The sequence below is a fragment of the Lampetra fluviatilis genome, chromosome 15, assembly GCF_964198595.1.
Source record: "Lampetra fluviatilis chromosome 15, kcLamFluv1.1, whole genome shotgun sequence".
In the NCBI taxonomy this organism is placed as follows: Eukaryota; Metazoa; Chordata; class Hyperoartia; order Petromyzontiformes; family Petromyzontidae; genus Lampetra; species Lampetra fluviatilis.
Genome location: NC_136289.1, coordinates 13,390,970 through 13,418,130, shown reverse-complemented (window position 1 = coordinate 13,418,130; position 27,161 = coordinate 13,390,970). Strand labels below are relative to the sequence as shown.

General features: G+C 48.9%; 2 protein-coding genes across 2 annotated transcripts; both read right to left on the bottom strand.

The window, feature by feature from the left end:
- Positions 1-3,777: 3,777 nt before the first annotated feature.
- On the bottom strand, positions 3,778-8,695 carry LOC144936067 (ileal sodium/bile acid cotransporter-like). The gene is made up of 7 exons (XM_078862881.1): positions 8,531-8,695; positions 7,767-7,957; positions 6,540-6,658; positions 6,237-6,325; positions 5,877-6,052; positions 5,349-5,506; positions 3,778-3,950 (listed from the first exon to the last, which is right to left on the bottom strand). Exons 1-7 carry the CDS (start codon positions 8,693-8,695, stop codon positions 3,778-3,780), a joined length of 1,071 nt encoding a protein of 356 aa, XP_078719007.1.
- A 5,498-nt stretch (positions 8,696-14,193) lies between these two features.
- On the bottom strand, positions 14,194-27,056 carry POGLUT2 (protein O-glucosyltransferase 2). The gene is made up of 10 exons (XM_078863300.1): positions 26,655-27,056; positions 23,636-23,841; positions 22,815-23,020; positions 22,376-22,453; positions 21,521-21,696; positions 20,953-21,193; positions 20,242-20,451; positions 18,561-18,650; positions 17,152-17,259; positions 14,194-16,538 (listed from the first exon to the last, which is right to left on the bottom strand). The coding sequence occupies exons 1-10, from the start codon at positions 26,837-26,839 to the stop codon at positions 16,521-16,523; spliced, it is 1,518 nt and encodes a 505-aa protein (XP_078719426.1). The 5' UTR covers positions 26,840-27,056; the 3' UTR covers positions 14,194-16,520.
- Positions 27,057-27,161: the final 105 nt, after the last annotated feature.

Genomic DNA, 27,161 nt, shown 5'->3' with positions numbered 1-27,161 from the left:
ACGATAACACTCCGCTGGTAGTTGTGCATAAATAATACACAAACTCAACTATATTTCGTCGATAACCCTGCCCTAAAATTGAAACGTAAATAAAAGGCAACGTTTCGAGCAACGACCCGTGTTCATAGTACATAAGTAGAGATGTCAAAGAATCAGAATATGTATTTATACTGGAGGAATCCGATGAGATATAAAGCTATTTTTCACAGATATCAACTCGTCGTATACACTATATCTCCGGGCTCTCTATTTGCTATGAAGAAGGGCAATTGTCAGAAATGTCGCCTATTGCTGTATACATTTATTTAAGTTTAAGACTGCGTTGCTGACGAATCTGTTGAGTGGATTCACAATTTGTTATTAAGATGTAAAAGTCACAAAAACGAAAATACACACAAATAGCACCACCGCTGAAGAAATTAACGGAGTTGTTACTCATAATGCAGTATTCCAAAACGGTGTTTTGTCCTTTCAAACGCCGCGTCGTTGTATTCCACGGCGGTGGAGCTTTCGTGATGTCTCAGCACCGCCCACGCCACGAGCTCACGCTCTGCCTCCGACCCCGGCTCCCGTGGCTGAATGAGTGGCACCGCCGGTGCCCGTGGCTGGATGAGTGGCACCACCGGGGGCCAGAAGAACCCCGCCCGAACGCGATTGCTGCACACCCAATGCCGTACATCCAGTTCGCCTGTGAGTGGAAAAACCTGAACACATTCGTCAACAATTCCACTCTGACTTTAAAATGTCTATTATAATTAAAAACGTTTTGGGCTAATGTCCCTTATGTAATACACATACAGAGATAGAGGCAGAATTAGAATATGTATTTATACTGGAGAAATCAGATGAGCTAGAAAGCTCTTTTTCACAGACATCAAGTAGGGGCGAATCAGAACGTTACAACAACAATACGAAAACACGATAGGAGGCCAGAGAAAAATGAACTCTTGTTATCCACTCGGCCTCTTTGGCCTCGCTATTTATGGGCTATGACGAGGGACCGTTCCCTAAACGTAACCTGTTGCTGCATATATTTGTCATTTTAAAGCAGTGTTATTGATAAATGCTGAGTGTGTTTTGGTAATTGTGCTTGTGCAGCCCTGACAACGTGGCATCATCATCATTATCACCATGACTCATTTTGTCGAAGTGGGCAGTCACGTTTTACTTGTGATTGTGTTTGAACGCAAATGGTTATATATTCATTAAATTTTACTGCAGTATTGCATTATTAATGGCAGCAGTATTAGCGTGAACAAATTCAATTATGTAAACACTGCACAGTTTCACAGTTTCAAAATAGTTTTTATACTGAACTATAATAACTTAAGTAGAAATAATTAAACTTTCCCTCTTTGCAATTTCACCGTGTGAAGATCCATTTAACGTAGAGGTGGTACATTTCTTCGAGACTCAAGTAGGACATCTGTGAAAAAGAGCTTTTTAGTTCATCGGATTCCTCCAGTCCACATAAATATTCAGATTCTGACTCAACCAGGACGCATGGGCGTGAGCTGGCAGCCCCTCCCAAAGTCAGCCACGACCATATTTACATTACCACGCCCGCTCACTCACTAGCTCCGCCCACTACACCGGTAGCCCCGCCCACTATACAGGTAGCCCCGCCCACTACACAGGTAGCCCCGCCCACTACACAGGTAACCCCGCCCACTACTCAGGTAGCCCCGCCCACTACACAGGTAGCCCGCCCACTACACAGGTAGCCCCGCCCACTACTCAGGTAGCCCCGCCCACTACACAGATAGCCCCGCCCACTACTCAGGCAGCCCCGCCCACTACACAGATAGCCCCGCCCACTACTCAGGTAGCCCCGCCCACTACACAGGTAGCCCCGTTCACTGCACAGGTAGCCCCGCCCACTACACAGGTAGCCCCGCCCACTACACATGTAGCCCCGCCCACTACTCAGGTAGCCCCGCCCACTACACAGGTAGCCCCGCCCACTACTCAAGTAGCCCCGCCCACTACACAGGTATCCGTTCTCTGCCTGATCAGGGGTTGCGCCGCTCTGTCACAGATCCGAATAGTTAATTCGTCTCGTGCCGTCGGGACGCTCACAGCAACATTGCGGAAAAAATTAACAAAAGTGTTGTCACAACATGTTTTTTTTTAACGAGAAACTACAGCAAACAAAGAAGTACAAGTAACACATATGGAAGTGTGCATGTTTAAGCATGTAAACTTTATTTTTGGATGCAGTCACCCATACCATCATCGATTAACTTTCACCACCTATGAATTATGGTCATTTTGTAGTTTGCGAAATACAATCCGAATGACATAAAAAAATATTTACACCGTTGATATATATACTTTTTAATCACATGGAATGTGCCTGATATCGGAGGAGCTTAGCAGGACCCAGAGGTGTGCCTGGATAGTGTTGAGATGGACGACTATCGCCATGACCAAACAGCTCGGCAAAGGGGTGGGCGGCTCGCAGTGTACAGCAGAGGGCGGTGCATCAAACAGCCTCGCTGTATATGCCCATTCGGTTTCCGTGATTTCGCGTGATATGCGGCTAACCTATTTCTTCCCAAAATTCGCAATATGCCGTTTTAATTCACTGAGATGCGGCTTTGTGGTCGGACGTGGGCAAGCAATGTGTATGTACTGTGTGTACTGTGTGTACTGTGTGTGTACGGCAAGGCCGTAGCCATGGAGTCAACATTGGGGGGGGACCAAATCTTTCAGGGGGTCTGGGGTCCTCCCCCCCCAGAAAAAATCTAACTTTGGAAACTAATTTCCTGCCTAAAATAATTTTAAAAAATCACTAACACATAGGATGGACTTTTTATTTCTTTTTTACAATAATGTCTAATAGTGTATTGTATTACATTGCTCTGTTTTTTCTTTTCTTGTTTCATTGTATGTAATGGCAGAGATTAGGGATGAATACAGTACAACCATAACCACAATCATATAAAAATGTATCTATTTTATAGCAATATATTGGGGGGGACATTTTGAGCATATTTGAATATTGGGGGGGGGGGATGTGTCCCCCCTAATATATATATTATAATTACGGCCTTGGTGCATGTACGGTGTATACTGCACCGTATGCTACTCAGCAGGCCCGAGTGCAGTTTCGCGGTGTGCGCTACTTTTTGCATCTATTGCTACCGAATAAAGCGCTCGAAACCAGTACATTGTTCACTACTTCTATGCGTCCACGTGAGCCAGGTGCAAGTGAGTGGGGACCGAGGAGATGGCGTCGAGACAACGTGGCGTGATCGTGAAATGTGAGAGAGGGGGGTGCTGAGAGGGCTGTGCGAGTAGCAAGGGTGGCACAGTCGGGTTTTTTTTACAATCGGGTTTAATTGTCTTTCTATATTAAACCCGATCATCTGAGATTGGGAGAAATCCGATTTAATTGGTTCTAATTTCGGCATCCGAGCGGAACTTCTCAACGATGGGCTTCATCCATTCCAAGCGAAGGAACTCACTGGCGGCCACGATTGTGGAGAAGCTCGTGTTCATCAAGACCAACCTGCCCGCCGCATTCTACGACTACCCCGTGCCCGACGGCCCCCCCCCGAGTACGATAGCAGCAGCACCGACGAGGATGCAGCCTGAGCCTTGGATCAGAGTTTCGTATTCATTAAACCAGGTTTTAATTCCCCGAAATCGGGTTTAATTGTATTAAAGAAAAAACCCGATGCCTGTCGCTGGAAAAATCGGGTTTTTTCCACCCATGGCGAGAAGTGACACGAGGGCATTTATGGGGTGGGCCGCAAGGACGTTGCGAGGCCGTCAAGGTCGCGTTTTGTCCACGGCGATCTCCTCCCTGGCGTCTGCATCGGCCCCGTCGTGGCCTGCCGCGGTTTGTTTGCGATGCCCTTCGCGGTAGCTGACGAGGTTGGGCGCCACAGCCTCCTGGTCCACGCTCACCTGGCCCTGCCGCTGTCGCTTGTAAATCTGATAACCTGCGAACGACATTGAACGATGCTTCTGTAAATCGCCAACAAATTGCTTGGGAAATACAATTTTAAAAAAACACGCAAAGAGATCTATTTATAGTTATATGTGTGGTGACCTTCATTAGCAAAATGTGCATGAGTCATGCACAGTGAACTTGACATTGTTTATTCTCCCTATAGCAGTCCAGCAAAACTGGTTTTAATAATGAATGAGGCTGTCTGGGATTCACTCTGTATATATATTATACAGTATATAATTTAGATGACTCTTATGGGATGGGAGAGGAGCAGCGTAGTGGTGAGTGCACTGTTTGATGAACCCGCCAACCTGACTTCAATTACCATCCACGGCTAACATAAGTGGTGAGCGATATTTGTACCAATTCTGGGCCCCTTTCCTCCTCGTCAATAACTCACATTGACCAGCGTGGTGAAGTATGATCAACATTCTCCACAACAAACATGGTGTGTGAGGTCTTCATTCAGCAGCAGATTGACAGAGGGCTGTACATTATGATCACAATTATAATGTGCAACGTTGTCACTACCATTGTAAATGTTCTTGTTAGAAAACATCATGAATGCATAATGCCTGTGACTTTGGACTAATTTACATCGATTATATTGGTGGTCAGATGAGCAGCAGGACAATGGATTTGTATTCTGAATGTGCAGAGCCTTGCCGTCCCCTTGTATGCATGGATTTTCTCCAGGTACATCAGGTTCCCTGCTATGTGCCATACACTCGTTCATGGAATTGCTCAAACATCTCAGTGGAGGCAACTTTCTGAGTTTGTCTTGAAACTCAACGAAATATATTCTTGCTATTTAAAAGGCATGATTGTTATTGTGGTTCAATTGTAATTCGCGTGTAATTTTCCAAATTTGATTCATTTTAACCATGACATTGACACACGTGGGCTACGATGTAATGAGATGTTATATCCTGGCTTGCCAGGAGAAGGCAGTACAGTAAACATTTGTACTCCACCTGTTGCATCTGCATAGGATAGAGTGTTTCTCCCTCGCACGCAGGGGTTTCCTCTGATATATAAACTTTCATAAATTGGCCGATCACACCTCACTATATAGAGGATCGCAGAGCTCGGGCGGTTGTTGGCACCCGCTCATCACGTCGCTGCCTTCCTACCCGTCTGTGGCTCCTCCACCTCCGAATCGTTCTCTTTCTCTACGAGAGTGAGCGAATACTTTGTACATTACAAGTTGAAATTCTTATCATCGTTACGATGGATAAAGTCATGGCATATTTAACGCCCGCATCACATTGTATGGCTAAAACGCCCGCAGATTTAACCAGGGTGGTCACTCAACTCGATCCTCGAACCTCTGCAACAAATGGCAAACGACACGTCACCGCTGCTTGCCGCTGGCCCTGCCGCATACCAGTGATCATGAGGATGGCGTAGACCAACTGGAAGACGCTGTAGGCGATGGGGAAGGAGAACATAAGAGCGAGCTGCTCCGGCGGGAAGGAGATCTGCAGCACGCCGCTGCACAGGTGAATGCTCTGAGCGCCAGTCTCCACGCTGATCGTGCGGCACCTGCAAGGGGCGCGCCATCAACACTCCCTCAATCGGCAAGTTTGTCGCCGGGTTTCCGGTGAAAAATAAGAGGAATAACACACCCGTTAAAACCAAAAGGGGACACCTGCTTCTGCATCATTCAAGTGTTATGTCTGTGCGAGAGTGCTCAGTGACGCCGAGTGGTCAGGCGTGGGGGCCCTGCTGCAAGGAATACAACGGAAGGCCAGAGAAGAATCAATGAGTCTCAGGGCAAGCTCAGAGACAGCAGAAAAAACGGATACATTTGGGGAATACAGCAGTTCTGAAACTTTTTTAAACAACAATCAGAAGAAGACAGTTTTCCGCCAACACACTAACATCGGGCATTGTTTGTTGTAAAGCCACAAACCTGAACGGTGGCTGCCGGAACAGTATGGCGAGAACATAACCCAGGAGAAATCCGATGAGTGGCAAGGCTGCTGCGATGAACCAGATGTACATGCTCATGTTCTGCAGGCTGTTGTAGGAGATGATGCCCAGTGCCGCCGTCACCACGAGCACCAGGCTTCCCACCACCGTGCCCAACTGTGCATGTGGCACGGCGGAGTCGCAGGCGAGGAGAGAAAGGGATTTGGATCCACATCAGTGTTTTTCAAAAAATGTAGGCACTGAATGCCACAGTGGGCCACATTTGAGAATCGAAGTGAGTCGAATGTAAACAAAATATTACGTTGGACCGAAATTCTAAATTCACGCTCTGAAGATTTACCTTGAGCATGCGGCAGGCGTGTGCAGGGCACTTGTGACGAAGGAGCATTCCTAATATGACCGGAATGACTAACAATGCCAGCGTGATTCCTGAAACAGCAAGACGCACGCACGCATTAACGGCAAGCAACACCATCGCTGTACGGCTGAAAACTCACTTCGATCTCACATGGCTTTTGGAGCATTAGAACATCGACGCAGCACAATCTGTTCACGCTCCTTTTAGTGACTTGCATCGCATTTTTCCCCACGCTTCTGCGCTCCCACCCCCCAGAGTAGGAGCAGTAGCGCGGGGTGCGCTCACCGATGGTGTTGTAGGGGATGACGAAAGTAGAATCATCGAGCCACGATCTGCTGTAGATGTAGAGGCACAGTGGCATCATGCCGAGTCCCAGGAGGGTCGAGACCACGGTCATGCTGATGCTGCACAGCAGCAGCAGCAGCAACAACAACAAGAATGCATAGACGCTCATCAACCACGGACAGAATCCTTCGCCCACAAAAGAGACAATTCCACCACCGGACTCTTCATAGAAGAGACCACATCACCCTCAGATTCAGAGACCACATCACCCGAAGATTCAGAGACCACATCACCCGAAGATTCAGAGACCACATCACCCGAAGGTTCAGAGACCACATCACCCGAAGATTCAGAGACCACATCACCCGAAGATTCAGAGACCACATCACCCGAAGATTCAGAGACCACATCACCCGAAGATTCAGAGACCACATCACCCGAAGATTCAGAGACCACATCACCCGAAGGTTCAGAGACCACATCACCCGAAGATTCAGAGACCACATCACCCGAAGATTCAGAGACCACATCACCCGAAGATTCAGAGACCACATCACCCGAAGATTCAGAGACCACATCACCCGAAGATTCAGAGACCACATCACCCGAAGATTCAGAGACCACATCACCCGAAGATTCAGAGACCACATCACCCGAAGATTCAGAGACCACATCACCCGAAGATTCAGATCCCTCCGCTGGTTCCCGATCCAATCCAGGATGAGTTTCAAGATCGTTATTTACTAAGGACCATCTCGAATTCACACGCATTGGAGGCTCTTGAAATATTGAGGGTTTTTTTATTTACCGAATTCGAAAAACAACGTCTTCTTGTTGTTATTTTGGTTGCCGACCTCCGTTATGGACGAACAACACCAAGACAAAGATCCCCAGTATAGCCTTGACAGACTGTGGGGGCAAGTGCTGTTAGCGAGCACCTAAGAAGGCCGGCACAGTACACGAGGGGGTGGAGGGCAGGCACCACGCCTGGTCGCCTTTGTCTCCCTAGTGATGATGTTTACGCATCGCACCAGGTACTCACATGAGGCTGAGTCAACCTAGGGGAGGCCCACAACCGGTTCAGATAATCGTCACCGGTGTTGGCCGTGAGCGGGAATCGACCTCAGGTCGCCGGGGTTCGTAGCGCAGCGGTAGCGCTGACCGCTGCGCCACCGCTCCCCACGAACGGCACCACCGCCGCCGCCCTCCACACCTCCCAGCACGTACCTAAGGTCCATGTCTCCGTCGAGCCAGTACGAGATGAGGTTGGAGGCCAAGCCCCCCGGGCAGCAGCCCAGGATGAGGACGGCTGACGCCTCGGCCGCGCCGAGCCGCAGGCCGCGTGCCAACGCGAACGCCGCGAGCGGCATGACCCCGAACTGGCAGACGAAGCCCACGGTCAGCCCGGCCCACGGCCGCTGGGCACAGGCAGAACGCACGGCGACAAGAGAGGCAGGGTGAAGCGACCACCCTGTGTGGTGTGACCTTGTGTCAAGGTGGGGGTAGGGGTTGGGGGGGGGAGTGCACATGTGACAAGATGTACGGGAAATAAATGCCAACGTCGAAGTCTCCTAGCCACAACGAGAGGGCTTCAGCAGCGACATCCACATTGTAATGTACTTCTATGCTCCCCGCCACTACACAACCCGCACTGCCCAGCGTGGTAAAGTATGGTAAAATTATATTAAATAGATGCAACTGCCGGTGACTGACTCGGTAGCGAGCCTACGGTTCGTGCTATATCGTCAGCTTGCTGAGAAAAAAAAATCCCCCAAAACGCAGGCTTTAAAATACTATGATTTTGTTGTCTCAAATATTGTTCCTCAGTCATGTGTAGACCCCCCCACCGCTCCTCCTGGCACTTACCCATGTATTCCCTTCCAGCAGGTTTGTCCGCCTTCACCCAGAAATGTGTACTCTCATGCCATGCAAAATCTCAGGCCACGCAGGTCTTACCACCCCGAGCCTGCCTTGGTCACACCTCCACTCACCTTGAGGTGCTGCAGGATGCGGTCAAGGCACACGGAGCAGCCGAGCGCCAGCATGACGAAGCACATGAGCAGGGAGGACACCACGGTGAGCGCCATACGCAGGGTGTCCCCGGCTCGAACCGCGGTCGAGTTGTCAGCGGTGCCGTTCATTGCGCTCCCGTTCATCGCGCTCGTGAAAGATGGTAGAAGTGAAAACGTTGCGTGGTAGGTTCGATCTAAAAATGCGTTTAAAACCACTACCACATTAACCCTCCCCCTTTTGCTATAGACTCTACCCACGGCCTTTGACTTACTTCCTGAACGTTGTTCCAGTTCCGTGTGACTGTGCAAAAAAAAGCTGAAATTTCCCAACATCATTTTCTGAATGGTGCACATCGGTGTGGGAAGTGGATGCACGGTGAGATTCGATTGGAGCGGCTCCATACTCGCCATTCTGCCCTGGACCTTGGCTCTCACAGTGGCGGTGGCTTGGCACCGCGTCCCCCATTAACGCGTCAGCAAGCTCCGTCCTGGTCCTGCGGAGAGAGTAGCTTCCGCACCCAACCTGTAACAACTGCAATTAAGCTCTCGATTTATTTCCTGTGCGAATAAATCCAGGTTGCGGATTAACCGCACTTGTGTTGAAGGGTGGAATATAAAATATTCGACGCTTATTTTTGAGCACGTGCTTATTCCCTCCACAGGCGCTCCTCACTCGAGACCCGATGGCCGATGACTTTAAGAAACGAAAAAAACCATGACAAATTCCGTCTTAGACTATTTCGTAACACTCGCATTATCCACGCTATTTTCTTTTATCTGAGCCATCCATCTCCTCACATAACCCTGGATAATGGAGAACTGACCTATGTTTAGGACTATAATGCCTCTGGGTCTAACAAGACCAAGCCCATTGAAGCCCAATTGAAATCCAACGCATCGGCTTTCAGGGACGTCACATGCAAGATGACCTCACGTGCAAAAGAACACGACAAGAACACATCAGCCAATAGATGCACCTTCAAGTACAACACATACATGCACACACTGTACATCCCTATATGTGATGATTGTTTGAATCAAGCATGAGTGGTGCGGGTGGCTTTCAGGGCGTGTGGTCTGTGGCTTTTCATGGGCAACTCAAAGGCTGGACAATGCTTAGCAAGCAAACGGTGGTACTTTTCCAGTAACCTTCAGCCACACGCGTCGCCCACACGCAATGAGACGCTTTGCAGTTCTTAACGTGCGAGCAAAAGGGCAGCGGATGGCTTTCGTGACGTTTGCCACTTCCAAGGGCCGATTGCCGTGACTCTCCTCCAGTCTACCAAGCAACCCAACACATCCTGCCGTTTAAAAAAAAAAATTAAACTCAACACACACAAAATTTTTAGTCGAAATTGAAATCCCTCCGTGGCCCTGAACCGGAGCCACTGGTCACTGCCACGACGAGGAAGCCGGACAGACCCGGGGGACAGTGGCCACGCGCAGAGTATTAAAAAACATCGGCAGGATGAGGTGTAAATTCTGACTTAAAACTTTCGTGACTGCAGGAATTCATATTCTTGGTTCTTTCGGTAAAGTCACGTAGATAGAAAATAAAATACAATAAAAAAATGTTTTTAAATCAATTGAAAATAATCCGTGACTTTACCGAAAGAACAAGGAATAGGATGAAGTGTGCACAAGCATGCTCTCGATCACGGGCCGTCGTGCGAGACTCGTCGTTACGGATGGCGAAAAAACACGATCCATTTCTTGCCGTTATCTCCGAATTGCGTAAACTGGAGTTTCTTTGAATTATGAGTGTCCTAGAATAAAATACATTCCTAATCACCGCACATGTATATGTAATAAGCCACACATATAAAGAATGAATATACAATTAACCCATGTTGCTATTCTACTCTATGGTTCTTTTGGTAAAGTCACGTATAAAGATAAAATAATAAATTAAATAATAGCATACGACGTTTCGATTGCAACACAAGCAATCGTCATCAGGTATAAATGAAATAGCAACAAAAATCTAACCAGAAAACTATAGACAGACATATAAGCAGACAGATATCACCAAGATACACAGAGAGAGAGTAACACAGGTACAGAGAGGGAGATCGTCTCTGTGGCGAGGCCTTAAATAGACAGAGGGGGGGGGGGGCGGGGGCGGAGAGAGGGAGGGGTTAGAGAAAAAAATAACACGTCAATGAGTACGAAGAACGCCTGGTCAATAACGCAAGCTTGAACATAAGGAAAGAGGGAGAAAGAACACACAAAATTAAGTAACCTAGCAAAATATCGAAATGTTATGTAATACAACACAGAGAGTCGGTCAACACACAATTAACGCATAGCCTGGTCGATTACGTATTTCAACGATTGCCATGTTAGAATTTAAGTGTGAAAATTCCAAAGAGAGACAAAACATAAAACAAGAGGAACGGAGACACACAGACAAAAAACTCCACTCGTTTTTTGTCATTCTTATGTTCTGCTCTGTCTGTGTGTCTCCGTTCCTCTTGTTTTATGTTTTGTCTCTTTTTGGAATTTTCACACTTAAATTCTAACTTAGCAATCGTTGAAATACGTAATCGACCAGGATATGCGTTAATTGTGTGTTGACCGACTCTCTGTGTTGTATTACATAACATTTCGATATTTTGCTAGGTTATTTAATTTAGTGTGTTCTTTCTCCCTCTCTCCTAATGTTCAAGCTTGTGTAATTCACCACGCGCCGCCGCACTCATTGACGTGTTAATTTTTCTCTAACCCCTCCCTCTCTCCGCCCCCGCCCCCCCCCCCCTCTGTCTATTTAAGGCCTCGCCACAGAGACGATCTCCCTCTCTGTACCTGTGTTACTCTCTCTCTGTGTATCTTGGTGATATCTGTCTGCTTATATGTCTGTCTATAGTTTTCTGGTAACATTTTTGTTGCTATTTCATTTATACCTGATGATGATTGCTTGTGTTGCAATCGAAACGTCGTATGCTATTATTTAATTTATTATTTTATCTTTATACGTGACTTTACCGAAAGAACCATAGAGTAATTCCTGCAGTCACGAAAGCTCCAAATTTAAGATCGAACCATGTTGCTATATTAATTGAAACACTGTACAAACCCATTTGATTAGTCAGTTAAGTTTATGATAAATTTTCACTCGCCACTCAATCCGCTCACTCTTAACAAAATCCTCCTACAGTACTTTCCGGACAATGACATTGTGGGGGTGATCAAGTTTATTATTATCTTAATTCCCCCCCAGGACACCCCTGGAATTAAAAACAAGGCCCGACCCTGATCGGAGTCTCAAGGAGAAATGTGGAGTGGCAACTTGACACACGTCTCTTGAGATGGAACTTTATTGAAGACACGTTCACTTGACATCAGGCAGAGACCGCCCCCCCCCCCCCACTGCGACAGCCCCGAGTCTCCCGCGCATCTCCCTTTTATATCGCGACACGAGGCCACGCCCCCCTTCCCGAACCTTCTCGCTGACTCTGGACGCTCGTCACCGGTGTTGGCCGTGAGCGGGAATCGAACTCGCGTCGCCGGGTTCGTATCGCAGCATAGCGCTAACCTCTGCACCACCGCTCCCATAGGTAAGTAGACACGGATACACAGACACACACACAATCAAATTGAACGTGTACAGAAAATGCGAAGGACGGCTCATTAAAGAACAATGCGCATTGTGTTTCACAGAAAGGCCAATTGTGAGCCGTGAACAATTACCAGGGTGTTGACGTTGGACGGCGATGAACTGTCGACGCGCTTTCGCTGAAACGAGATGCGGGCAAGCGAAGCACTTGCCGGAGAGAAAAGCAGCTGCCACCGAGACGTTTCGACTCCTTAACGCATCTCGAGATGCCCGCTCCCACGCTTGACTTGAATGACTTTTGCCCAAGGAGCAACAGATATCGTCACTCACAAACGCCGAATGTCCTTGAGCACGCGCGTATTCACAATTGAGCACGGTGGGAGAAGTAATGTGGGTGGTGAATTGGGAACCTGCCTCTGGGAAATTAAGTTTTTAAAGTTGTCATTTCCCTGCGAATGTTCACCTAGTTCTGCTTTAACAAACACGCGTCGATTTGACAAAACAATCTGCAGTGCGTGCGACACGTTTTTTTGGGGAAAAAAGAAAAATTTCACGAACACTGCACACGAAAAGCCGGTTGTGTAAAGGCTGTCCAGCCGACCAAGATAGCCAGTTCCCTGTTGTGGTGCAGTAAACAAGATTAACACACGAAACATATCATCTACAACAGTGTGACCATGTTCCCAGCCGATGCGCAACTTCCCTGTGACCTGCCTTGAGAGTTTGACATTTCATATGTACCTTTGAACTTATTTCGTATGTACCTTTGAACTTATTTCGTATGTACGTTTGAACTTATTTCGTATGTACGTTTGAACTTATTTCGTATGTATGTTTGAACCATATTTCGTATGTATGTTTTAACTTATTTCGTATGTACGATTGAACTTATTTCGTATGTACGTTTGAACTTATTTCGTATGCATGTTTGAACCATATTTCGTATGTATGTTTGAACCATATTTCGTATGTATATTTGAACTTATTTCGTATGTACCGTATATAACCCACCGCCCCAATACACAAAAGAAACTGCTAACAAGAAATAATATGCTTTCCCTGAATACTTAAAACAAATTTCAAGTTTTTTTTATTTTTGTGACCCAAAAAGCAGGAGTGGATACATCCGCACAACGGAATTTGGATACATCCGCAGAACGGAATGTATCCGCTCTCGGTTCCAACCACAACCTCTGAGTAATTCTCCCCCCACAATGTGGCCGATTAAAGTTAACCGGGTTAACCGGGTTCACGACCCCACACTGGTAGGGATAACGATTTGGAGTAGTGGGTTAACCAGGGAAGGTGGGGGGGGTTCCTGAATACGTAGCGAATGTGATTGTGTTGTATGAATCGCCCTGGGCAGGCCAAACTCGTCTCTACACTAGGGCACCGGCACTTCGGATGTGTAGATTAAAAAAAAGATAAAGATGCCCCGAGTAGCCTTGAACAGAATGTTGGGGCAAGTGCGGGTAGTGAGCGCCTATGAGGCAGGCATGACGCACGAGGTGCCCACCTGTTTTTCCCCATTGCTGATGTGTCCCATCCACACCAGGTACTCATTTAAGGCTGAGTCGACCTAGGCGAGGCCCATGTCCGGTTCAAATACATTAACCACCGTTATTGATCACGAACGGGAATGGAACTTGCGTCATCCGGGTTGCGAGCGCCGTGGGCCAAAAATTGCGCCACCATTCCGGCACTGAGCCAACAAAGAACAAAGATCCCCCGTGTAGCCTTAACAGACTGTAGGGGCAAGTGCTGTTAGCGAGCACCTATGAAGGCCTTCTGGAACGGTACACGAGGGGTGGGTGGCCAGCACCACGCCCTACCGCCTTTGTCTCCCCAGTGACGATGTTTACACATGGCACCGGGTACTCATTTAAGGCTGAGTCGACCTAGGGGAGACCCAGGACCTGTTCAGATAATCGTCACAGGTGTTGGCCGTGAGCGGGAATCGAACCCGGGTCGCCAGGTTCATAGCGCAGCGCGCTAACCGCTACACCACCGCTCCACACAACTGAGCCAATACGCAGGCACACACACAGACAGGACAAAGGGAAAACATAAATATGAAGGGGGGGGGGGGGGAAATAAACGTTTATTCGATATTTTTTTCTTCATAAAAATACGCAAAACATTTTTCCAACCTGGATTACAAAATCGCTCCACCGGGCCGCAACGAGATTTGACGGGGTGAGGCGATGTAAGGCAACTTGTTGTGATTAAGGAGGAAACCGTGATCGTGTATCGTGTGAACGAGAGTATATAAAACGTTAGAATATAAAGTCGAGGATTCATCTGACAACATAAGAGGGGTCCGGTCAAGGTTGAAGCTGCACTTTTAGTTCTGATACTGACCATAGTTTTCAAGGCATTTCATGACAATATCGTACTTGAATATCCCGTAAAGAAATTACAAATCTCTAAAGCACTGCGTGGGTTTCATAGATTCAGGTGTGGGCTATCACAAAGGGATCGAGGGAAGGTAGCCATCAAACGAAACCAACTTTTTCCCACGTTGGCCCTAACACTGGACGTTTGGCCAACTCCATTAGCGCGAGACAACACGAGAGCACCTGAAACAACGATAATGCAAGACTCCAACCCCTACAGATGATGGGGGTCCACATTCCTTGTACCACGTTCCCCAGTCGAGCCACGGTACGGCGCCTTAATGCCCACCGAGAAGGGAGCTTCACAATGTTTGTGCGATCCAACAACCCTCGCCTCCACGGTGCTGGACTACGGCGTGCGAAGCCACCCACCGCAGGGAGCAGCAACTCGTTCATGCTAAAAGCAGATACATATCTAGCGCTTGTGTGCAGATGTTTCAAGAATCCTTTCACATCCTCATGGGTTATTACCGACTCATGCCCCCTCTTTAAAATCTCTTGCAATACTCAACGTCTGTGAGAAACGCGTTTCGACACGATGTACATATTAAACTGGTTTGATACTGTCCTTCACAAGAAACGTCATTAACCAGCGCTGTCCCAGTGCACGGCACGCTGTTTACGACCATCTCGGCAATGATCTGACTGCTGCGCACAGCCACGATGCCACTTCACACGGGAGACGCCAAATTTCGTCAGTAGCACCCCAGAAAACTGTCATCGGTGATCTGTAACTTCTTTGAGATGAGGACAAACATTGCAGGACCACCCGAGACAACCCCCCGATTTAAAGACGCATTTTACGACATCACTATTCTACAATGAAAAAAGACTGAAGTCAAAAACCACGTGCATCCCCCAATCGTGGAATGCAACATTACGTTTTGCTATGGCTTGTTCAATTTCACGCACGCACGCAGTCATATAGGCAGCTCGCTCATCGGCAACGCCAGGAGCACGCGTCAGGAACACAAAGTGACGACGCGTCGCTAAGTTTCACCACCACGCTCCCCTTCCCCCCAGACCCCGTGAGCTTCCCGCTTGGCTAAAGCAAGCGCCGGACAAAGCGTAAACTGCGGTGCCAAATCGAGGAGCCCAATACACTTATGCGCCACACACGTTCCACCAGTATTGGCCCCTCCACAGAACGGGGGTAGCCTCAGGGAAGGAGTGTTAATTGTATCGTAAAGCTCAATTGGGTATAGAGTGATTCAAGCTCAATTAATCAGATTGTGAAAGTTAACAAATCCTCTTGATCATTCATTAAGTAACTCTCCCCAGCCATGGCTGACTTCAGCGGCGAGTAATATACTGGAACCGGTCGGCAAATTAACCAACCCGCACAAACCATCATGGCGAAGTATGGTCAAACAACCGCCACGACCGACATGGCGTGTGAGATACTTCATCCACCAACCGAGTGATATGGGGCTGTAAATGCAACCGATTGAATTCACCCGCGGTGCAGTCCATGCAGGAGCACGGGCGATGCCACACATAATGTACAGACAGCGAGCCCAGTTAGAATATAGAAGACACAGACGGGGGGGGGGGGGGGGGCGTTCCGCGTCTCCACCCACAATAAACCTTTTGCATTGCTTCGTCGACCTGTGGACTTTCCACAATAGCGTTTCCTACAGTTTTGCATAGAGTGCAAGTACACAGCACTGTAGTGTGAGGGTAAAGACAAATGGGAGTTTAAATTCCTTCAGATCAGTTTATATTCGCCACTCAAAACTGTCTACCTTGAGCACAGCTCCAATGGCTAAGGTGCCACACCTTAGCCTGGCGATGCGCGGTTAAACCTTCTCGCTCCCGGGATGCGTCAGGGAGAGCAGCGTCTACCTCACAGACCAACACACAGAGTGTGTGGGTGTACGATGCGATGAGGTCCATAGGACCTCTCATGGTGCAATCGAGTTATTTTTCTGATAAAGTAAAAAGCAAAAAAGTTGGTCAAAAAAGAAAAACTCTTGCAGTCCCACGATAATCGCCAATTCATCACCGTCAGCTCCTCTCACAGCTCATCCTTCTCCTGGCAGAGAAGACAAAGACAAATGTTTGATGAGTAATTAGAACCAATTACCCAGCAGCACCTTGCAGACACGCGGCTTACATTGCAATAGACAATATGTATTCATCTTTGTCTTATGATCTGTGTGTTGCAACAGCAATTTGTGGGACGCGACCACAGTCGTGTTATGGGTGACCCACTGGACTTGCAAGCCAGAGGTTTGCTGGTTCGATTCTGTCTCCCGGTGGTGGCGGTTTCTGAAATTTCCTTCCACCACCCTCTCCTTCCCCTGTCTACCCAGCAGTATAAATGTATACACCACAGCCAGTCGATCGGCAGGTCACGGTGCGACGGGGTAAAGCGTGGGTACTCCCATCTCTTCCAAAAAGTCTGGCCAGCATGCAAGAATAAGGCCAAAAAGCCTCCTCTAGCGGAGACCCTTCGCCACCAGTGGAGTGCAGAAGCAATTGCGGGGCTACACTTTTACCTTTTAACACATTACGCATTCATCTTTTGTCTCGCGATTTCTGGGTTGCCCACGGATACGATTCGCTCGTTGATCCCCTTAGTGCGCAATGTGCACCGCGCCGTACTCGCGGGGCGAGTGACGGTGCGAGGGTGAAGCGGTTGTCACCTTCGCCGCTCGGTGGCACGAGCAAGGGAAGGGCTCGTCCGGAGGCTGCTCCACCGCCTCCATGTCCTCCCACACCTTCGGCTTCGTCGTCTGCCGCCGGGCGTACTCCTGGGAGGGCAGGGGTCACATGGTGATGGCCGTCGTCGTGACGACGGTGACAATGACCTACACGGCAGGGCTGGGGAACCTCAGGTTACTGTCGCAAGAGGCTCCAGTTTGTGCTCTTGAAGGGGCATCGGTCATGTTCTTAAAGAGTGCGAGGGGGGTTTAACTCCTACAGAGCGCAAGTGGTCTTCCTAAAGAACACATGAAAAAAGCAGCGCTCACAGAACTGTGTGGTATGTTGAACTTCTTTCGCACCGTACGAAGCCAACCGCGCTGATCAGCGGTGGGGAACATTTTATTTACGGAGGGACGAACACGACTTACAATGTTCAGCACCCTAGCGTTGTCCAATAATAACGTGGACACTAATTGTGGCTCAGCTTTACAGGTGACCGAGCAGACTATACATTTTAAACACAGTGTTGTTGCCAGGTCTGAAACATTCCCCTCTATCACCTGTTAGTACACCCTAAAATTATTATATTGATGAATAAATACCGTTTACGGCCTGCTTAGAAATGACAGGCCTCATGTGGTCGCGGGCTGTATGAAACAAAGTCACAGGCTGCAGATTCCCCCATTCCAGGTCTACAAGTTATGCCGATCACCGTAACCATCACGATCATCCTAACAAACTTCGTCGGGATGTGCACAAAACAAAGTGCTCGATTTTTCTGGGTAGATTGTGTCTCTGTGTGGGAGTGAACTGCGCAGTCCCAATGTCGCTGTACTCCTCACTGGGATTGAGTCGATGGTCCTACAGATGGCTGGCGATCGTGAGCAGGTGCTGAGTTCTAGATTTGAAGCTTTCGTGACTGCAAGGAATCATATTCTTAGGTTTTTTCGGTAAAGTCACGTAGGTATAACATCAAAATTAATGAAAATAAAATAAAATAAAAACAAAAATCACGACGTTTCGGAGGCAACACAAGTCTCCGTCATCAGGTGGGACCGTCACAGCTGTGACGGTCCCACAGCTGTGACGGTCCCACCTGATGACGGAGACTTGTGTTGCCTCCGAAATGTCGTGATTTTTGTTTTTATTTTATTTTCATTAATTTTGATGTTTTACCTACGTGACTTTACCGAAAAAACCTAAGAACAGGTGCTGAGTGTATGATCGTCAGTGATGGAGACGGGCTGTGGAGCGGCCTTCACCCAGCAGGGGTTTGATCACGGCGAACACAAACGGTTGCGTATGTGCAGCGAGAGATCCGAATGGATTCTTTGTCGCGTGACAACGAGCCGAGAGCACAATCGAGAGATAAAAACAATTACAAGACAAATAGTACTTGCTCACTTACCTGGAAGAGGCTGTAGTGGTAACAGAAGACTTGGTCGGACATGAGGTTGTTGCGGACGTACTGCTGGCCTCGCTTGGCTATCTGCCTCGCCTGCAACGCGAGGGACACAAGACACGGATGGCATCATCATCATCCTCATCGCAAGGGTCTCCACCTCTTGACGGAGATGCGTCAAAAGTGATTCCTTGCACAGAGGCGGTGGTCATCTCCTGTTCGCAGTCCTAAGTCGGTGTTGTCAATTCCACATTCCTCTGGTGGGGGGGGGGGGCGAGGTGATTATCTCCATAAGAAAACCACAACCACTGTTGACATATCCGCAAAGCGGTAATTATTTTATCGACCTCGGAAGGATCATGGTGTGAGTCGACTCCGAACCAGGATTTTAACTGGCGACCTTCTGATAGCAAGCTGCTCGCTCGGCCGCTGGGTCACCTGAAAGCGAGTCGTTAATGCCGACCATGGGGCTCTGTCGTGGATTTGTGCAAAGCGTGCAGGGGCATAGTGTTACAGAGTACGGAGCAGCACGTACCGAGGGGGAAACACAGCTGCAGTTGGCATTCGAAGCTATATTTACAATATTTAGTATGTTGTCTGAAATCACTTCCCGATTGGGTGGTTCTCTTGTTTTTATCTCAAATTCTGGTGGCTTGAAATGCACTGCATCGGAGGAGCAGTATAAATCATACATGACGACGATGATGGTGATAATGACCATTTGTAGATTCAACAATGACAAAAACTGGCTTAACGCTCGTAATTTTGTTGGTCACTAACCGGTAAAATCGTACCTGGGCACGTAAAATCCACCCACAATGAAATCCACCCACAGCGTTTGTCAGCAGATGCTGTACGCTCTGCATGTAACGATTCGAGGAATCGTCGCAGTTCAGTGTCGAAATTCGATTTTAAAAATCGATGTATTATTTTGCCGTTGTGGTGTAAGTAGAATCTTGAGCGGCTGCAGATGTCACGTGAACCGTTCACATACCACATACACATATAATAAAATAATTGATTCATACACGCATTATTTATTGCGTGCATCGTGGAGAGTTAGGAATTGATTTTAAATCGGTAAAACGATGCATCATTACATGGCCACCATAAACCCCGTGTGGGTATCAGCGTGTGTGACTGAATACTACAACAACGTCATCATTATCGTCGTCGCAGCGCGACCGCGTCGCTAAATCCGTAACCTCAAGTCCGTCAGGGTGTGCCGGGTGGACTTGTTGCCCTGCACGTGCTGGAGAAGGAGGCTGTCACGTGGCTCTGTGGCTACGTGTGCTGACGTCCACTCACAGCATAACATTGACATGGATATATAGTTTGGTTCTTTCGGTAAAGTCCCGTAGGTGAAAATAAAATAATAATAAAAAATAATTTACTTACAGTAAAAAAAACACATTTTTGCTGTGGTTGTCCCACCTGATAACGGAAGCTTGTGTTGCCTCCGAAACGTCGTGATTTAGTTATTTTTATATTATTTTATTTTATACCTACGTGACTTTACCGAAAGAACCAAAGAGTATGGATCCTTGCAGTCACGAAAACTTCAAATCTGGATATACAGTGATTTATTCATATTGTGTATCTGGTGCTCTAATTGTGTAGAAGTCACGTGTAAAAACATTCGCTAAAAAGAATAATTAAGCCCGTAACCTCGGCGTGGAATCCGTACCTCATCGTCGTGCTCCTGGGCCCAGCGGAGGCGCTCCTGCAGGTCGCCGAGGTCGCGCCGGAAGGGCACGTAGTGCTCCCAGGGCCTCAGCTCCGAGTAGAAGTGCTCGTAGTAGGGCGACTCCTGCTTGAGCACGAGGCTGTCGCCCGCCAGCAGATAGGGCAGCCGGTACGCCGCCACCGTGCCGTCGATGTTCAGCTGGTATTTGAACTGAGTGACAAACACGGGGGGGGGAGAGTGCTCGTACACACACACGCACGCACACAGGCACGCACACACACCAGCACACGCACACACGCACACACACACAGGCACGCACACACACACGCACACAGGCACGCACCGTCATCTTGAGTCCTGCCTTCCTACTCAACCCAAGCTCCACCGGAACGAGAGAACGCATGCAATGGAGTACTCAAATTGTAAACGTTGTGGGTTTACTATCCAACACAACGTTGTGCCGAACTCGTAACTAATTGGCACGTTTCGTTTACGTGACAAACCTGTCGGGTGGTGGTGGGTTAATGACGCATTTATATTTACACAATATACCCCAAAAAAAACCACCTTTATTATGGGCAATTACGTCGTATCTTGAGATTGGTGAATTCTGATGTTTTGACATTTCCTAGAAGTCGTCCAAAATCAGGAGGCACAAGGAGGTTACTCGCTACACTTCCTGCCTGTGGAACTCGATTCAAAGCGACGTACTTTGAAGAAGTCGAAGAAGGAGATGGAAGGCACGGTGGGGCCGTAGAGGCTCTCGTCGTGCTTGAAGAAGAAAAAGTGAGTGATGGCAGCATCGATGGTGGAGTTAGGGTCGGACCGCACCATCTTCACCAGGTCCAGTCGCTCCTGCCGGCTATCCCGACCGCGCCAGAACGCGCGCTCCGTCTTGTTGGCCCACGCGGGGCCCGTGTTGGCCTGCACCGACATCAGGTCGAGCGACACCCTGCGGCGAAGGGGCATTCGCGCGCAAAAGACGTCAAACTTGGGTTTCAATCGTCCGCCAGAGTTCTGTTCGTTTGATAACGGACGACTCTCGATTATTGTCGGCCGTGGTCAATGCGCTGGTGCAATAAGGCCTCCTCCCAGGCCGTCACCGTCTGTCGCAGCCTTGCGATGTAGCAATCCATCTCTTGCCCACATACGAGATGATTTCAAGACTCCATCTCTGTGGCATACGTCCTCTCGTGCGCTTCAGTATAGGCCGAGTGTAATATGGGAACAAAGCGAGTGCTTCGGTATCGCCACCCCTCCGTTACCCAGAATGCCTCACCTGCCCATTGTCTCGAGGACGGACTCGGTCAGGTCGTAAGTCGGCATGACGATGTCGCGCGTCTCCTCCGAGCCGCACCACGAGAAGATGGGAAGAAGGCTTCCGTCCGGCGCCTTCCCCTTCTCCAGGGGCCAGTCACCCAGGTTCACGAAAAACTCCATGTCTGGCAACCACACCTACACAGCGCAACACCCACCACATGGTTAAGCGTTCAGCAATTGGTGGCTTTCAAATGATATTTGAAAAGAGTTTCAATGAAATGGACAGCTTATCCAGTACCTATGTGAACAGCATTATTATTTTTAAACGTACTTTTTTTGGGGTCTCCCCCCACTAATTTTATCAAGATTGTTCGATTGATGTTGCATAAAAAGAAGAGGAATTAATTTGGAACTCTCCCAGACCAGTGCAACCCCTCGTGTTGGAGGACTGCTCATGGAAGCGGATATCGCAGAGCGACCTCTGAGATCCCTTCAAGTGACCTGGTCCACACAGTCGGGGGCAGCAATTTTCTCTCGGCTCTGATCGTCGTGTGACAGTCAAACCAATATTTATTTTTTACTTCTCAGAGCTGGAATTTAGACAAATTAGGTCCAGAACCAAATTTTATGTGATGGTTTTTTTTTTAGTGTGCAGCCATTGGTGACCGGGCGGAACCAATTAACTCGCTACACTTGACAACCCGGTTTAACCACAGCTGGATTTGAACCCCAGATCCTAGCGGTGCCAGCTCAGCACTCTGACCTCTGACTTCTGAGCCACTTAGCCACCTAAAAAAAAAACCCATAAATGTTCATGGTTTGATGATATTGCGACTCAGGCAGTTTAGAATGCGGGGCCCAACTCGTTTCGGACCTTGCGTGTGAGAGAGAGAAGCATGGCATCCATGAACATCTTGAAGTCCACGTGTTGCCCAAACGTTCGTCTGTACACCTGCAAGTAGAATAAATTAATGTACAGTCAACCTTTGATGGTGGGGGGTGGGGGGAGGGATGGCCAAGATAAAATAAACAGATAAATAAAACATGTAAATTAGGTTATCAAACTCGTTTATTGTTTACCTACGTAGAATTGCGAAGATGGCAGCGCCAATATCAGCTCATGCTCAGGTGCCAGATGGATCGTTGCGTCGCAAGGCAACCTGACAGAGCGCCAAGGCCTGTGGCCCACCCCTCGCCCACTCCTCCAGCACACAACCTACTGGGCAGGGTCCACCCGGTGGGCTATACTCCCATTGAGTTGAATCCCTTGTACTAGCCATCCCCCTGGACCCCCATATAATAATAATCCTCACCTTGTTATCCTTGATGGTGTAGTGGCACAGGCTGTGCCACTGCCCGAAGCGCTTGGGGGCCTCGCGTGCCACGTGGTCCAGGTCGACGGCGGGGAACGGCTCGAGGTCGCGCGCGATCTGCGGGTATTTGTTGCGGCAGCCCATGTCGGCGTACCAGCGGTCGCCGTCCGTGCGTGGGCACGCGCACAGCTCGTTGTACACCTCGCCTGCGCAGCGCGCATACGCGGGAGCGTCAGCGTCACCGACCGCGTGGGGTTTCGCGGTCGCGCCATTCGGCGCTCCGTGCGGTTCATACTGCACGTTGTTCGACAAGACCGTCTGACATTTCGCTCCACGTGTTCGGGGCTTCTTCCAGGAACTAACTTAAGAATTTTTTATTCAGGAAGTTTAAGATTAGTTTCGTTGCTGCACGGGTGATCCCGTTTAGCCAGTTACCCGGCTATTTTACAAGGGAGATCCGTGGTGTGTGAGCACAGTGACAACAAAATAAAGACGTAAACATACATTTTGCAGAGAATGGGCAGAGGGTCCTTAATAAATATTGCATAAACAGACAGACAACAACGATTAAAGGTTTTGAGCCAATTAGCGGCACGGCCATTGCTGTTGTTGTTGTTGGTGAGGTTAGACCAGGGGTCGGAAACCTGCGGCACCAGAGCCTAACGCGGCTCTTTAAGGACTGCTTCGTGACATTTTTCACATACATTGCGACTCTTGATTTATTGAGATTTTTGTTTGCCGAATTAACAAAAACATATCTTATTCTTATTATTATTTGGTTGCCGATCCCTGGGTTAGAGGGACATGGTGGGACGGCTCACCCCGGAGCGTGTAGGGCGACTTGGCGATGTGCTTGTCACGGTAGGTGACTTCGACGCGCAGGTCGGTGTACGACGCGTACAGCTTGTAGCGCACCAGGAAGGAGCCGTCGTGCCGGTCCAGCACCTGCACCCACGCGCGCAGGAACGCGCCGTCCGCCGCCGACAGCTTCACCTTAAACGTGCCCTCGCCCGGCGAGGAAGTGAAGCTGTGCACGGCGAGACGGGACCGGGTCGGACGGGACAAAAGCAGGAGGGGACTGGGTGAGAACTGCGCTCGGGTGCGGCAGGCAGAGACAACATCTTTTTGACAACGTTTGAGAGATCCATGGTAAAGATATAAGAAGGTCTTACCAACATAATCAGAAGTATCTCACTGAATGGATGCTGGGACCACGTGATTAACCCGGCAGTTATTGCTGCTCTGGTTGTCCCTGGGTCTCGTTGTTGTGTTTGTTGGAGCCGGGCCCAGCTTGCTCTGACCCCGGGAAGGGCTGCAGTTGTTGCTCTCTCTATCTCCCAAGTTTCCAACTGTAGTTTCTTTTTGTGTAAAGCATTTTGAAATGTGATTGCATTTCACGATGCTACGTCACTTCAAATTGTTGTTGTGTCCGCTCTCCTTACATCCAGATTAAAAGATGGTTGTGTTGTAAATGCCGAGTTCTTTCATGTGGGCACTGAACAATCAAGTCAATGTGTTTTTACATCCGTTCATTGAAAATATTATCGTCTCCATTTATTAGCCTCTGTTGTAAGGCTGTTGAACTTGTCTGCATTCTCACCCCCCCCCCCGGGCAGGAGTGGGGGAATGTTTACCTTCTCGAGGGTGGAACAGGACTTTGAAACACATCTGGTGTGCCAAGCATTATCAACACACACAACGACGTTATCCAATAGCGTGAATAATGGCACGTGTATCCACTGAATACAAAAAAGTCCTTTGCAGTGACTGCACGCTCTAAAATTAGAAATACAATGTTGCCAGGTTGAAACCATTCCTCTGTAATTTCCGATGAGTACATCTAAGCTATTGGCATGCAACCCATTGGGTGTCGGCTGTGAAACTGGAACAAGCCACCCAAACTTTGGAGGATAAACTAAGCCACTGTAGTATGCACTCCTTCATCACAGGCATATCAAAAGTACACGAACTCCCTCCTGAAACCCTCTCGTGGTGGCGAGCAGACTGCCACATTGGCACTGAGCTCCTGAACATATTGCCACCGTGCGCAGGAATTTGCGCTGACGGAAAACATTGTTTGCGGGAAAAAAAATCTAGATTTGAAGTTTTCGTGACTGCAGGGATCCATACTCTTTGGTTCTTTCGGTAAATTCACGTGGGTAGAAAATAAAATAAATCAAATCACGACGTTTCGATTGCAACACAAGCAATCATCATCAGGTGGGAAAACCACAGCAAGATTATTATTTTTGTTGAAGTGGGAGTGGCTGTGGTTTTCCCACCTGATGATGATTGCTTGTGTTGCAATCGAAATGTCGTGATTTAATTTATTTTCTACCTACGTGACTTTACCGAAAGAACCAAAGAGTATGGTTTGCGAACTAGAAGAAATGAAGTCGCGGGCGGCCTCTGGGTGGAGGTTCCCAGCAGTGTGCCAGCAACACGAGTGTCGTCACCACCTGGAGGCCACGTGCTGCACGTGCAAAACATTAGCGGTCTCGCGCTCCGGGAAGACACATACCACCACCCCCTCCTCTTCTGGCTCCACGTCTGACACCCATTCATTAATTCAAAGACAAAAGAGCCCCCTGTTTCAGCCTAAACAGGCTGTCTGTCTGGGCAAGTGCTGTTAGCGAGCACCTATTAAGGTCTGCATGGCATACGCGGGAGGGTGGGGTGGTCAGCACCACGCCCGGCCGCTTTTGTCTCCGAGTAGCGATGTTTACATATCGTAATCATTTGAGGTTGAGTCGACTTAGGGGAGGTCCAGGTCTTCTTCAGATAATCTTCGCTGGTGTTGGCCGTGAGCGGGTATCGAACTCGTGTGGCCGGGTTTGTAGTGCGGCGTGCACACCGCTACACTACCGCTTCCCATTCACGCACACACACCCAGCCTGCATTCTTAACTAATTGCTTCTTTTCAGCAGTCTTCACTCACCAAATGCCAGGCGGACTACAATCAGCTGGCCGTGAGATTCGTGCCAAAATGTGGTTTGCCCAAGGTCATATAGCCTCACCCAGGAGGAAGTTAACCCAAAGCAATTACTTCAAATGTGTGGGTTTCTGTTGTGTGTGCGAGTTCGGCACGATATTCGCCGTGGCAATCACCCACGCACACAAGATGTGCGAAATGCCCTCGGGGGATGTGCTCCTACGACTGCAATGGGTGCCCGGCTCGCACGACCGCGTGTTATATAACAGTCGTACGAGCACGGCAAGTGACATTACACACTCCGATGGCACTCACCATCATTCTCCAGATTAATAAGACGCCCATTTTCACCCGCGTGTATGTTAAAAGCACGAGTTGGGGGGGGGGTGCGTCTTATACTCCGGTGCCGGGACGTTTAGGGGCGATTTTACATTACAATACCACGCTGGTTAAAGCTCGAGTTTATGAATGGGAGCATAGAAGTATAGTCCAATACAAGAACGCAATGTTTAGTGCCTGGTCAATTAGTAACATCGCATGATGGTGGAATAGCTTGGAGAGAAGGTCCATCAGCAGTGGATTGACCATGGCCGACGATATGAATGCCAAGTTTTTTCAACGCATCGACCCGACTGCCACACGAAGCGCACAAAATATGTGAAACCCGCAGGATGCAATAATGTCAGTCGGAGATGCCCGGGGGGGGAGAGGAGGCATAACTTCGGGATTTACTTTTTGAGATCGGAGCTGGCCTGATTGAAACTTTCCCATTCAAAATACAGCCCCCCCCCCCCAACCTCCTCCGTAAGTTCACCGTCTCCCAGACCCACAAGCCACCCCCCACCCGAACCCCGTGAGATGAGCGTGGGAGAAGCGGCGATTACAATCAAAGTGCGGCGTTTACTCACTTCTCTCCCGACTTGTCCACCGCCTGGACAAAGAAGTAGCGAGCGGGCAGCACGACCGCCGTGTGTAGCCCCGGACCCCACACCAGACACTTGTTGGCCGAAGGCACCCGGCCACTGGCACATGGAGTGGCCACCGCGGCCAACAGCAGCAGCAGCAGCAGAAGCGGTGGCAAGGCAGCTGCCATTCTCGCAGGAGACGGAGTGACACGGCGAGAGGTGGGAGAGAGAGAGATGGGGGTGGGGGGGGGGTCTCCTTCTTGACGAGCCCCTTCACAGCGCAGTCGCGTTCAGCCAGCCGGAGGTCGCCATGAAGCTTGTTGTGACTGAACGAGGTCACGCAATCGTCCGGGTTGCAGCCGGCGCGCAACAAAGAAGACACAATCCGAGCTGGTCGCTGTTAACACGCTCACTCGGTGACTTGTGAGTGAAAGGAATTCGCGAGAAGCCTAAGAAATGAATAGCTTTGGAGACCGGGGACAGAAGTAAAATGTGGCGTGGATCGTGACG

Excerpts from the sequence above, each read along its gene's own strand:
- POGLUT2 (XM_078863300.1), bottom strand. The coding sequence starts at position 26,839 with ATGGCAGCTGCCTTGCCACCGCTTCTGCTGCTGCTGCTGCTGTTGGCC. Across the intron at positions 22,454-22,814 it reads ACACCATCAAGGATAACAAG|GTGTACAGACGAACGTTTGG; the intron begins GTGAGGATTATT and ends TTCTACTTGCAG. Across the intron at positions 17,260-18,560 it reads ACCACTACAGCCTCTTCCAG|GAGTACGCCCGGCGGCAGAC; the intron begins GTAAGTGAGCAA and ends CTGCCCTCCCAG.
- LOC144936067 (XM_078862881.1), bottom strand. The coding sequence starts at position 8,695 with ATGAACGGGAGCGCAATGAACGGCACCGCTGACAACTCGACCGCGGTT. Across the intron at positions 7,958-8,530 it reads GCATCCTGCAGCACCTCAAG|CGGCCGTGGGCCGGGCTGAC; the intron begins GTGAGTGGAGGT and ends GCCTGTGCCCAG. Across the intron at positions 3,951-5,348 it reads CGCCATCCTCATGATCACTG|GTTATCAGATTTACAAGCGA; the intron begins GTATGCGGCAGG and ends TGTCGTTCGCAG.